General features: G+C 33.3%; 1 protein-coding gene and 1 long non-coding RNA gene across 2 annotated transcripts; both read left to right on the top strand.

The window, feature by feature from the left end:
- The first annotated feature begins 2585 nt into the window (after positions 1 to 2585).
- Positions 2586 to 5285, top strand: LOC104880326 (uncharacterized). Its single transcript, XM_059739562.1, has 4 exons — positions 2586 to 3096; positions 3230 to 3379; positions 3556 to 3690; positions 5167 to 5285. The coding sequence occupies exons 1-4, from the start codon at positions 2586 to 2588 to the stop codon at positions 5283 to 5285; spliced, it is 915 nt and encodes a 304-aa protein (XP_059595545.1).
- A 285-nt stretch (positions 5286 to 5570) lies between these two features.
- On the top strand, positions 5571 to 11944 carry LOC132254315 (uncharacterized). The gene is made up of 2 exons (XR_009466571.1): positions 5571 to 5661; positions 11810 to 11944. It is a non-coding gene; the product is annotated as an uncharacterized LOC132254315 (long non-coding RNA).
- Positions 11945 to 12545: the final 601 nt, after the last annotated feature.

The following is a 12545-nucleotide window of genomic DNA, read 5'->3' as shown; positions in this document are numbered from 1 at the left end:
ATGCCCTTGAAATGGGTTTTGGGGTGTGACATACAAGGAGTGAGAAATATGAGGATGTTTCAAGAACCTAATAATGTATTTGTTTTCATCCTCTATAATATTCTATATGGTATAGTGGAATGGTTCTCTCTCATTTGTGGATGTAGGCATGGTTGGCCGAACAACATTAAAACCTTGTGTATCTTTATGTGGAATGTTTTATCTTTATGCTCTTAACTAAGAATGTTTGTATTAAAGTTTCTACCAACACAACAAAAAATTCATGGACTAAAATTGGTCCAAATAGCTTAGTTTTTTCTTTTCTACAAATAACTATATTTTTATGAATTTTCAATCAAGATAAATGGATTTCAAATCAATTAAGTTGTGTTGGATTTCTTAATGGATTTTGTAATACTTAAAATAATTTAAACCTAAAAAATACACCTAATCATACTAGAAATGATAAACCAAAATTGGTCTTGAATGAGTCATTAGTTATGAGTTTACTATTTCTTCTCTTAACGTAACTATACTTTTTCAAATTTTTTCACTAGGCAATTAAATTCTAAATCAAGAAAGTTAAGTAAGACCAAAACTATTAGTTGAAGGCTTCTCCTAATCGAGTTTTGATGATTACAAAACAAGGTTGAGTTTGCTAACGATTCAAATCAAGTAAATTATTTCAAGTTCACTTATGACAATTGAAAGGGCATTGGCAACCTTTAAAGAAGATCAATACCGTGAAGATTTGGGATTCATGAAGACTTAAACTAACGTAGGACTCTTTGTAAGGATGCTATTTATTAGTGCACTTAAGCCAAATTTTTTTCATGTATGTATTTAAAGCTTTTGAAACCATCCATCTTTGAACTTAAATAAAACAAATTTCATAATTGGATGGTTTCTCGTTTTTAATTAAAATTTTGAGCCAAATTTTTTCTAAACTTGTCTTAAAAGGTTTTAAGAAGGTGAACATAAGTTATTGGAGGTTCCAAGCCTCAAAACTAGGTTGTTTGATCACTTTACAATTCAATTAGTTGAGGTAGGGAGGAATCAGTTGAGCTTGATTGGTTGAGGTGCACTTTGCATCTTCTCTCTCATCTAATAACATATATTTGATTGGTTGAAGTAAAGCCTCAACCAAACGAGGGCTGGTTGAACTTGTTGCTCAATGGTTAATTACCTATTAGTGCAATTCACAATGGCTAGTGAACTAATCAAATTGGTTGTTCGATTGGTAAAACCCTATTTATGTTTTTTAGGGTTCTTGAATTGGAAAGTTATAAATTGAAGTGAGTTTGAACATTTATTGATAAGAGAAAAACTACATTCAATTAAAAAATGTTCTTTCTTCTCATTCAAAGCTCTTAGAAAGTGCATTTAATTCTTAAACCTACAAACCTCTTTATGCACCTTCAATTCCATCCTAGTTCCTTCTTGTATTGAGAGCCTAAATTGTTACAAGATTTGGAGTTTATAAATTCATCCTTATTTACTTTCGTGAGAGAAGTTATTCAAGTAGGTTGATTATTTGAAGAGTTGCAAAGGTATATTAGAACCTTAAAATCAACGTTTAGATATTAGGGGATTGTGGTTCAAGTCTTGAAGATAGTAGAACCCTTACTCAGTTAGAAATTTGAGGAGAGTGAATGTAGACGACTTGCCGAATCACCACCAAGGCGTTTACAATCTTGTTCTATCACTTTCTTAACATTGTTCTTTATTTATTAATTGTCTTCTCCATATCTTGCTTGTAATTTAGTATTTCCAAAAAATGTTAACACCCATTCCCCTCTCCTTTTGGGTGATTACCTAAATTTAACATGACTTAATTAATACTTTAGATTCTTTAGTAGATCTACTATTTTTTAAAATAATTTAAAATTCAATGAACTAATACAATTAATTCTCGATTGAATTCAAACTAGTCCAAAATACCCTTTCTATAATTGAGTATTTTTTGAAAAATGTTTTTAAAAACAACATGCATACCACCATTGCTTTTACATTTTAAAAGTACCATAAAACTATTTGTTGTTGTTTTATTTAAAATAATTGTTTAAAAACAAGATTTAGGAAAAGGACAGAGGACATAGTTTAATTACTTTAATCATCATCTTTTGGTGGTTATAAAAATAAATTTTAAATGTCGTTATTTTTTATATTGCTCGGAGAAGTGGTTCAAAAAATGGAACTAATTAAAGCATAACATTTCTCAAAGAAGTTATTTTTTATAACGCGTTCTTATGAATTATCAAAGAATTTCATAAACTTTACTTATCTCTTTCTTTCTTTTTCGGAACAAAACGTACACCAAAATAAAGAGAATAGCCACTTTTGCTTTTCCTGTTTCTTAATCACATCCGAGAATACTTTTTAAATTTTGACCGCCAGAATTTTTACAATAAAAATGGAAAAGAGAGAGGTCGAAACAAAAGATGGTATTCTTTTGTATTGATAAGATTCTATAAGGCTTCTTTTACTTTAGTTGCCCCAAATCTGAAGCAAGGTATTGGTTTCCCCCCTCTCTCTCTCTATATATATGTATGTGTGTGGATCAACCAACCTTATGGTCAGTGGTGGTTGTTGTTTTAAGAGGAAGAATGGCATTTGCAATTGAGGATGCAGAACTGGAAGCTATTAAAGTGAAGTTGTTCGATTGCGCCATGCAAAATGATTGGGAAGAAGTTGTAAGAATATGCGAGCAACACCCCAGTGCTCACAAGGCTATCATCCCTGCATCGGGGGAGACAATATTGTATATGGCAGTCTCAGATACGGAAGAAAAAATAGTTGAAAAACTGGTTGGACAGATTAGTCCGTCCGAGCTTGATGCTTTGAAGATTGGAAATGAGGAGGGAGACACTCCTCTCCATTTGGCTGCATCAATAGGAAATGTTCAAATGTGCAAGTGTATCACTGATAAGGATAGGAAATTGGTGGGTTTTCCCAACAGCAAAGCGGAAACACCGCTCTTCTTGGCAGCCCTCCGCGGTCAGAAAGAAACTTTTCTTTTCCTACATGGAATGTGTGAGAGCTCTGAACGCCGCAATTACTGTCGGAGGGATGATGGCAGAAATATACTTCACTGCGTTATCGATGGAGAATACTTCGGTGACATTTTTACATACGAGTCTTTTTTCATATACTATCCTTTCTATTGTGAAATATTTTTGTTTGTTTTAGACTTTTATGTTTCTGTACATTAAATTAGGCATTTTTATTCTTGTGTTGTTGAGTACTGCAGATATGGCATTCCAAATAATTCAACAGTATGGAGATCTAGTTGACTCGGTTGACGAGAATGGACTTACCCCTCTCCATCTCCTGGCGAGTAAGCCCACTGCATTCAGAAGTGGTACTCCCCTCAGCTGGTTCGAAAGAATTATCTATCATTGTGAGTCTCTACGTGATCTGTTCTGTGACGGTCTAATTTAACTTTGAAACTGGTACTTTGTATCGATTTTCCAAGGAATTTTCCTCTATGACAAACAATGGAGTGGGTCATATACAATTGATGTTTACTATTAACTATATCAAACTATTTATTGACGTCGTTATTTAATCTGCAAGGTGTGTATGTTGAAAACCTCAAGGAAGATGAGTTTCCACAACAAAGCCCACAGACTTCTACGAGAAAAAAGATACCCGAGGGTCCTGAGAACTATCAAACATGCATGTACTTCGGGGACATGATTAAAACATCAGGTATGTGTGATGAAGGGAATGGCATAATTTCTAATATTTTGAAAATTTGACCAAAGTAGCGGGTCCAATCGGTTTGCTGAAATGGACTATTCAAAGATTAGACCGTCAAACCGCTTGAACCATCTGGTTTCATATAAACCGGTCAACCGATGAACCATTGTTTGACTAAAAACTATGGACTGTCGCTTTCTATTCTCAACTGACCCACTAGCCTACAAAACAAGCAAAGGGCCACTGGCCTACAAAGCTGCTTTGATAAATATTATGTTAAATATATATATATATATATATATCCTCCTTTTAAACTTTTATCATATAATAAACTAATTAATATAATAATTTTTAAAACTTTAAAATAACAAAATACATGGATATGTAATTAAAATTAAATATTATAATTTCCCTTTTATTTTAAATATATCATTTAAATATTATAGATATTTCATTTAATAAAATTTAATATATTAATACATTTATATTTATCTTTATCAATATATCAAATATAAAAAATGAAATATTATTAAAAAATTTAATTATATATTTTTTAATTTCTTATAATTATTTTTAATTTCAATAAAATAAAAATATATATTTATGTTCAATCAAATTCTAAAAACATTGATAATTTCTTCATAAAAACATTTTTTACAAACAAGGCATCATCACTCAAACACTTCATTAGCTTCAAGTTAGTGAATGCAAACTAATATTTCAAGCAAATGGTATAAGGCTAACTAATATTTATTTGTTTAACTTAACACCGAATGCAATTTATTTTTAGACTTTAGATTGCTTGTTTTTAGTTTTTTTTCTCTTTATTATTTAATTTTTAATTTTTTTCAATGAATAGAAAAACCAAAGTTTAATTGATACTAAAAAAAAACAAAACTTTTTCGAAGTAGTTAAAACACAATCTTTACATAATTCTCACCCTATCAATGCTTAATACTTAATAGAAATAAAATAATAAAAAAACAAACAATATAATACTTGATACTATTAAGTTGTATTTAAAGTTGAGTTAAATTAAGTTCTATTTAGATTTAACTAAAAAAAGCAAACACCACCTAAATGTTTTGAAAACTTTGTGCATGCCATAACATTAAAATTTACGTTGCATTGTTGCTTCAAAAGTACCCTGTAAATGACAAATAATGTACCATGTTAATTCATAATAAGTTTCCTAGATAGTTTTTCTTATGCCCTTTAATTGATCACTCTTTCCACCATGAGACTGATTTTGTATGGAACGGTAGACGACCTTATAGCCCCCAACCACACCAGTAATATTAATTACTTATATGAATAATAATGTGCCTAGTTTTAATTGCAAATGGTTTTAAGATCATTCAGATGCAACAATGCTTAGTTTACTCATTTTCCCTGAGGCATTCTCTTACCACATCCCTATAATGAAAAATGAACAATAGAAGCTTGTGATCACATATCAGTGTAATTCCTTTCATTTCGTGATAGAAAATCTGCCACACCATCAAGCCCTTAACTACCAAAATCAGTCCTACAATGGTGATGAAAAAACTCATGGAATGACAATAGACAAGGACAACAAACTTCAACCCAATCAGTTTGAGTAGATATAATTCATCTGGCGGCCCATTGCTAGCAATCTATTTGGTATAGTGATATATATATATATATATATATATATATATATAAAAGAATGTTTGTGTGATTCCATGTAATAATTGGAGCTTGCGGGTTGGCTAAATGATTCATGCATATATATAATTCATCGGGCGGCCCATTGCTAGCAATCTAGTTGGTAAAGTAGGGCTTAATATGAGTGACGCAACAGTCCCCAAATAATATTTGCATTTCTTTATCATCATAATTCTGCAACCAATTGCTACTTTAAAATTTCAGCAATTACTATATTTGCACCAAACTGTCAGAAGGATGGCGATGCAGAGAACCCAAAACAAGGAACAAAAGTAACTTCCGAGCATCGAGGTGAGTGTTGGATCCACTTTTTTTATATTACAATTTGAAGCAACTTCAAGGAAAAATAGTTTCACCTGTATGAGGGAATTTTCTGGCCTACTCTACAATAAGCTAAATGCCAACCTACATTTTCCCAAAAGAAACTTGAAATGTGCTATGAAACTTAGGGAGAATGTTAATGGAGAACATAAAATTTTAGAGAGATAATCAGAAGGTTTAAGAATCCCAAAAGAATGCTCTATTATGTGCGCTCTATCATTATTTATATGTAACCTGTATATATATTGAATTTGGACAAAGAAAAACTCTTCTACACTGTTACAATTTGTTAGAGATTTATATTCTGTTAAAGATGTTGAGTTGAATTCTAACATATTAAGTTTAACCAACTAACTGAACTATCTAACCGATTCTAACACTCCCTTTCAAGTTGAACGGGATAGAGTCACTGTCAGCCTATTTCGAAGTTGTTCAAACCGTGGTTCTAAAGTGGCTTAGTGAGCAAATATGCAATTTGTTTTTTTATGAAAATATATCTAACATCTAACTCTTTGGCTAATACCTTTACACGGATGAAATGCACATCTATCTCGATATGCTTTGTTCTGATGTGAAACACAGGGTTGGAAGCTAATGAACTTGCTCCAATATTATCGCACCATAGTATAGGACAACTTGCAATTTTAATTTCCAACTCATGAAACAAAGACTGAAGCCAAAGAATCTCTATGGCCACTTGAGCTAATGACTTGCATTCTGATTCTATGCTGGAGCGAGCAACAACCTTTTGTTTCCTTAAGCTCCATTAAATCAAATTTCCACCCAAGTACACACAATAGCCACTAGTCGACCTTCGATCATCTAAGCTACTGGCCAAATCTGCATATGCAAACCCTTTAAGAAATAAGCCTTTAGTTGGTTTGAAATGCAAGCCATAACCAACTGTGTCATGAAGATATCTAAGGACTCTTTTGCAAGCCTTCCAATGATCAGTGGTTGGAGCATGTAAAACTGACTTAGTTTATTAACAGCAGGTGAGATGTTTAGCCTGATCATAGTTAGATATTGTAAAGCACCAATTGTGCTATGGTATAGGGAAGGATCTTTAAATGGCTCTCCTTGTGATAGAGACAATTTATTTCCAAAAAATATAAGAGTAGGAATGCTCTTTGATTTATGTAAAACTTCTTTTTTTTAAGTCTTTAACCACTTGATTGACCTGGGAAGCATTAGTGCTCGTGATTAGGATGTCATCAACAGATACTAGCAAAATGATAAGTGTGTTGATTCGTTCCCAATTGGTGTCTCAGCTGATTCATGTCCAGCTGGTGCTCTTTGATTGAGAAAGTAATCAACAAAATTTATAACCTATATCACCATGCATTAGGATAGCTTAGCTAATATAGCATAGTGGCTCTAGGATCGTTCACTGGGAAGGGTTTTCAACTCACAACTGATACCAATTCAAAGTAAATTGGTGCTTTTTCATTTCAAGGTTAGCTTAAGAAATAAAACACAAACTTTGTTTAAATGAGGTTTTGTTTAAAGCTAACTAAAAAGAAAGTAATGGAAATTACTTATGAAGTTGGAGGTTCAGGTTCACAAGGGAGGTTCCTTATGCAAAAACAGAGTTCTGGTCATTTGGTTCATTTCCTCGCATTAGAGAATTAACATATAGTCAATTCTCTAACCGGTGTTGTACAGATGTAACCTTTAAATGGATTTCAGCTCTAATTCCCTCTCACTGATGCAACTTGCAATGGCTCGTGCCTCTCACCTAGCATTTGCCATTCAAGGTGATCTTTAACTTTGGACTTCCCTTCTCAAGCTCGCAAGAGATAACTAATGGATGTCTCCTTGGAGTCCAAAAGCTTACCAAGTGTTGGCAATTCTAGAAAATCCTACCTCCAAGTCACTTCCCAAAAGCTCGCAAGAGATAAACAAGTGCATCTCCATGGACGGAGATCACGTGCCTTACCAAGTGTTGGCTCAAGTGACTTGAAGGTGTTTTAAGTTAACTAAAAACATAGAAATCATTAAAGGATCACACTTTCTCTTCATTAATGGTTGAAACCACAAAGCTACTAATTCATGCACTTGGAACCTTTCCCGGCAACCTTAACTCCAAGGAACTAAAAGTCTAGCCACTCATTCTCTGAGGAAACTTCCTCAGAGCTTGTTTTGCTAGTAAGAAAACTAACGAGAAAACAATTATATGAAGAAAAAACAGAGCAAGTGCTCTGTGAATTATATTTCTTTCTTCCACTGATTACATAATTGATGATCTTTGTAAAGAAAATTACAAACTATATATATGAGGTTATTCACCCTTTGTACTTACTTAAAGACTAAGGAATCCTATGATAGGTGGGTTACAAGGAGAGTTTGGGGATTTAGACAACAAATATCTAAAAAATATCCCAAAATATCTCAAAATATCGGTCGGAAATATTAGGAAGCTTCAGGAGAACACCGCTGCACTGTATACTGAGAGAAGAACTTTGCGGGTAAACGTTATTAGAAGGTCCGGATATGTCTGACCGGAGAAGTTGAAGTGTCCTCCTCTCCCATCCGGCTGTGAGATATCCGGATGTAAAATGTCGGCGCACGGAATTCCGGATGTGAAATGTCGGCGCACGGAATTCTTCCCCGGGTGGATTGAGCTATGCTGCGCAAAGGAGGACCGTCTGCATGCACAAGGTGTAGGGACCCCTCTCCCGGATGACATGGAGTGCGCAAGGCTATCCGGATGAAAAATCCGGATTCCCTCAGGGGACACGCACCGCCATGCTATCCGGTACTCGTGAACATCACACTCCGAATGATAGCATATCCTATCCGGATATGGTGTCCAGATGGAAAATATTGACTAAAGTGAGCAAGCCTTGCTACAGCCCACGTTCTGCCGCTTTCCAATGGTGTGTCCGGACGCCCTGTCCGGACATCTTTTGCCATGGATTCCAAAGAACTCTCCTGAATCTCTGATTGCTTTGGTGATAAAAAAGCTATCAAAACACCAAAACTTAACACAATTTGATTATAATCGATTCCAAGGGTCCTTAATATGTTAATTAGGTTAAAAGGTGATAACTACTACTCAAAAGTGTTTATAAGAGTTAATTACAAGCTATGAAATAACACTTTTTGAGTAGTAATCATGTGTTATCTTTCTTATGAATAAATAAGCTAGTGTTAGCTACAAAATTTTGAAATCCCTAGTCAAGTAATGCATTCTTTACCTTATTGAACCAAGCTCTTGGGGCTTGTTTTAACCCATGCAAGGCCTTGTGTAACCTACAAACATAATTTGGTTTGGCTATATCAACAAAGCCTATAGGTTGTGCCATGTATAGCATCTCTTGCAACTCACCATTAAGAAATGCCTTGTTGATATCAATCTGTTGAATGTCCTAAAACTTTGTAATAGCCAATTTTAAAATAACTCAGATGGTAGAAGGCTTAACCATAGGACTAAAAGTTTCAAAATAGTCTAAACCAGTTATTTGTTTAAGGCCCTTTGTTTAAAAAAGACTTCAAAAGGTGCAAGGTGGTTGAGAACTGAAGTTGCAAGTTAGTTTATTAAATACACAACAATTGAAAATGAATACCACTAGTATTGAAGAGGCATATGAGCTTAAGCTAAAAGAGTTAGACCTACTTCAACCATGTGTCTATATTTTCTCTCGGCTTTCCATTTTGTTGATGTGTGTGGGGATAAGGGTGTTTAAAAGCCATGCCAACTTGATTAAGATAAAGTAATAGGCTTTGGCACTTACCCTTCCAATTAGTTTGTGGTCACTTAATCTTTTTGTCAAATTGTCTTTCCATAAAGGATTGACAATGCAAGAAGGCTGTTTTTGCCTCAAATTTTGTATGTATCTAAGGGGTAGATCCATGTGAACCTAGCTAGTAAAATCATCCATAAAATGAATATAGTAATGAAATATTTCATTTGATAAAAGTGGAGTTGGACCCCAAAGAACAGAATGTACAAGTTGTAAAAGTGAACTAGTTTTATTCATTAAAGAAAGAAAATGTTATTAACAAGCCTTACCATATTGATAAGTAGTACACAAATCATGTTTATCTATATTAGGGACATATTAGTTCTTGAGAACAAGATCAAGAACAAATTTAGATCGATGTCCTAGCCTGTGATGCCAAAATGCAGCCGTAGTATTGACTTTGGGTTCAAGAATACAAGGCTTCAAATTAGTAGCAAAACAATTATTTGTAATCATAGAGGTAGGAGTATCTAAAGTAGTTGAAACACTTGAATCAATTGCTTCAGTTAGGTATACAGATGGTAGAACAACATTTTGAGAAGTTAAAGAAGACTTTAACCTTAAGTGAAGACTAGATACATTTAACTAGTACAACCCATTCCTAAGAGTGCCTTGTAGAAGTACTTTCCTTGAGTTCTTGTTCTTCACATAGAAACAATCAACATAAAATTCCAAAATGACCTTATTATCATTAGAAAAATGAGAAATATTCAATAGGTTCTTGGTGATGGAAAGAACATGAAGAATGTTTTTGAGATTTGAAGGTTGGGAATTGGTGTGCAAATTGAAAGAAGTAGAACCAACTTGTTTAATGTTAAGATTTTGGCCATTACCTATGTGAGTTTCTCTTTGCCCCTGTAGTTCTCCTTGATAGTAAGGTTGTTGAGACTTGTAGTTATGTGATTAGTAGCACTACTGTCCATGTACCAATTTGAGGCCATGACTGTTTTAGGGGAGATTATGTAGGCTTGATGCTGACCATCTCCTTGGGTAGTTCTTTTTTGTGAATTCAAATTCTGAATTTCCTACGAAACTAATGTTAAATCTATGATGCCTTTTTACTACCATATGTCTAACCTTGCCATAGAGTTGACAAATTGGTTTACCATTGCCTCTACCACCATTGCCTCTTGATTGCATAATTTACTGAGGGTCCTATAATAGAATTCTGCTGTTTAATATGCATTTTTTAACTTTACAACAAGAATTGTGCTTCTTCTAGAGAAACATTAACATTCCTAGATGTTAAATTTATGACAGTTGGATCATATTCGCTATTCAAACCTCCAAGAATATACATGACAAGCTTCTCATCCGTTATGACTTGACCAGTAGTAGAAAATGTGTATGCAATTCCTCTCAGCTTCAAGATATAATCAACAATTAAAATAGAGCCTTTACCAGTGGATTGCAGCAAATAATGGAGTTATAGTATTGTAGCCTTAGATTCAATGGTGAATAATCTCTCAAGTGTTCTCCAAACCTTAAATGATGTTGTGCATCAAACAATGACCATAGAAAGATTCAAAAATTGAAGAGCAACCAACTAACCAAGAACTAATCAAGTCTAGTCCAGTTGATGTAATCAAGATTGATTTTATGAATTACTTCTGTTGGAGGACTGATACATGTTGAAACATACTGTTCAGGACAGCTTTGTGCCAAGAATGAAATCTTCCAATCCATGAGTACAAATTGTAGGAATGACTTGTGATCGCCAGAAGTTATAGAGAAGAAAAAGGTGAAGTCAATGAGGAAGGTTATGATCCAAGAGAAGCTTCAACAATTTCACTGCTATTAGCAAAACGATTTGTGGTAGCCATGGATACAAATCAACACTTCTCTGATACCATGGATACAAACTTAAGCAGGATATTAATGGAGAACATTAAATTTCAAAGAGATAACTAGAAGGTTAAAGAATCCCAAAAGAATGCTCTATTGTGTGAGCTTTGTTATTATTTATATATAATTTGTACATTGAATCTGGATAAAGAAAAACTCTTATACATTATTATAATTTGTTAGAGATTTATATTTTGTCAAAGATACTAAGTTATATTCTAACAGATTAAGTTTAACCAAGTAACAGAAGTAGGTAACTGATTCTAACACAAAATATAGCTTAATTTATTTGCTTCAAAAAGTTACTTTTGAATTTGCTTGGAGTTTAACTTTTTATATGATTGAGGTAATTTTAATCAATATGTCATAGTAGTATGACTGAGCATGAAAAGTACTTGTATCAACTATTTGAAGTTGGTACTTTGTATTGATTTTCCAAGGATGTTTCTGCTATGATAATCAATGGAGTGGATCATATACAATTTATGTTTAAAAATATTTATTATCATTGTTATTTAATCTACAAGGTATGTATGTTGAAGACCCAAAGGAAGATGAGCTTCACCAACAATGCCCACAAACTTCTAAGAGCAAACAGATACTCCAGTGTCCTGAGAACTATCAAACATGCGTGAACTTTTGGAGCATAATTAAAACATCAGGTGCGTGTGATGAAGAGAATTACATCATTTCTTCATAAGCACATTTTGTACAAACATGGCATCATCACTCATAGCACATTATGTCGGTATGGCATAAGACCTCAAACACTTCATTAGCTACAAATTATTGCATATTTCAAGCATATGGTGAAGGGTTAAATGTTTTGAAAACTTTGTGCATGCCATATCAATGAAATTTATGTTGCATTGTGGCTTCAAAATTATCCTGTACATGGCAAATAATCTACTGTATAACTAAGTTTACTATATTAATTCATAATAAGTTTTCTAGATAGTTTTTTTTATGTTCTTTAACTTGATCATTCTTTCCACTATGAGATAGATTTTGTATGGAATGGTAGAAGACTGTTGGAGTAATAGGGTTAAAAGAAAAATAAAATAGTTACAAAAGAAGATAAAAATTGGAAAGAATTAAATTTTTTTTCTCCTCCACAATTTTTTTTTTTAAATGTTACATAATTTCATATTTATAAATACTCACATGTAACTAAATATAAACTCCTAATAACAGTATATAGAAACCATCTAGGACTTGACTACTCAATTATATAGAAATTGAAGTAACCACTTAAAATAAAAT

The sequence above is a fragment of the Vitis vinifera genome, chromosome 9, assembly GCF_030704535.1.
Source record: "Vitis vinifera cultivar Pinot Noir 40024 chromosome 9, ASM3070453v1".
NCBI lineage: Eukaryota > Viridiplantae > Streptophyta > Magnoliopsida > Vitales > Vitaceae > Vitis > Vitis vinifera.
The sequence above is the reverse complement of the archived record's forward strand: the minus strand, read 5'-3'. Positions and strand labels throughout refer to the sequence as shown.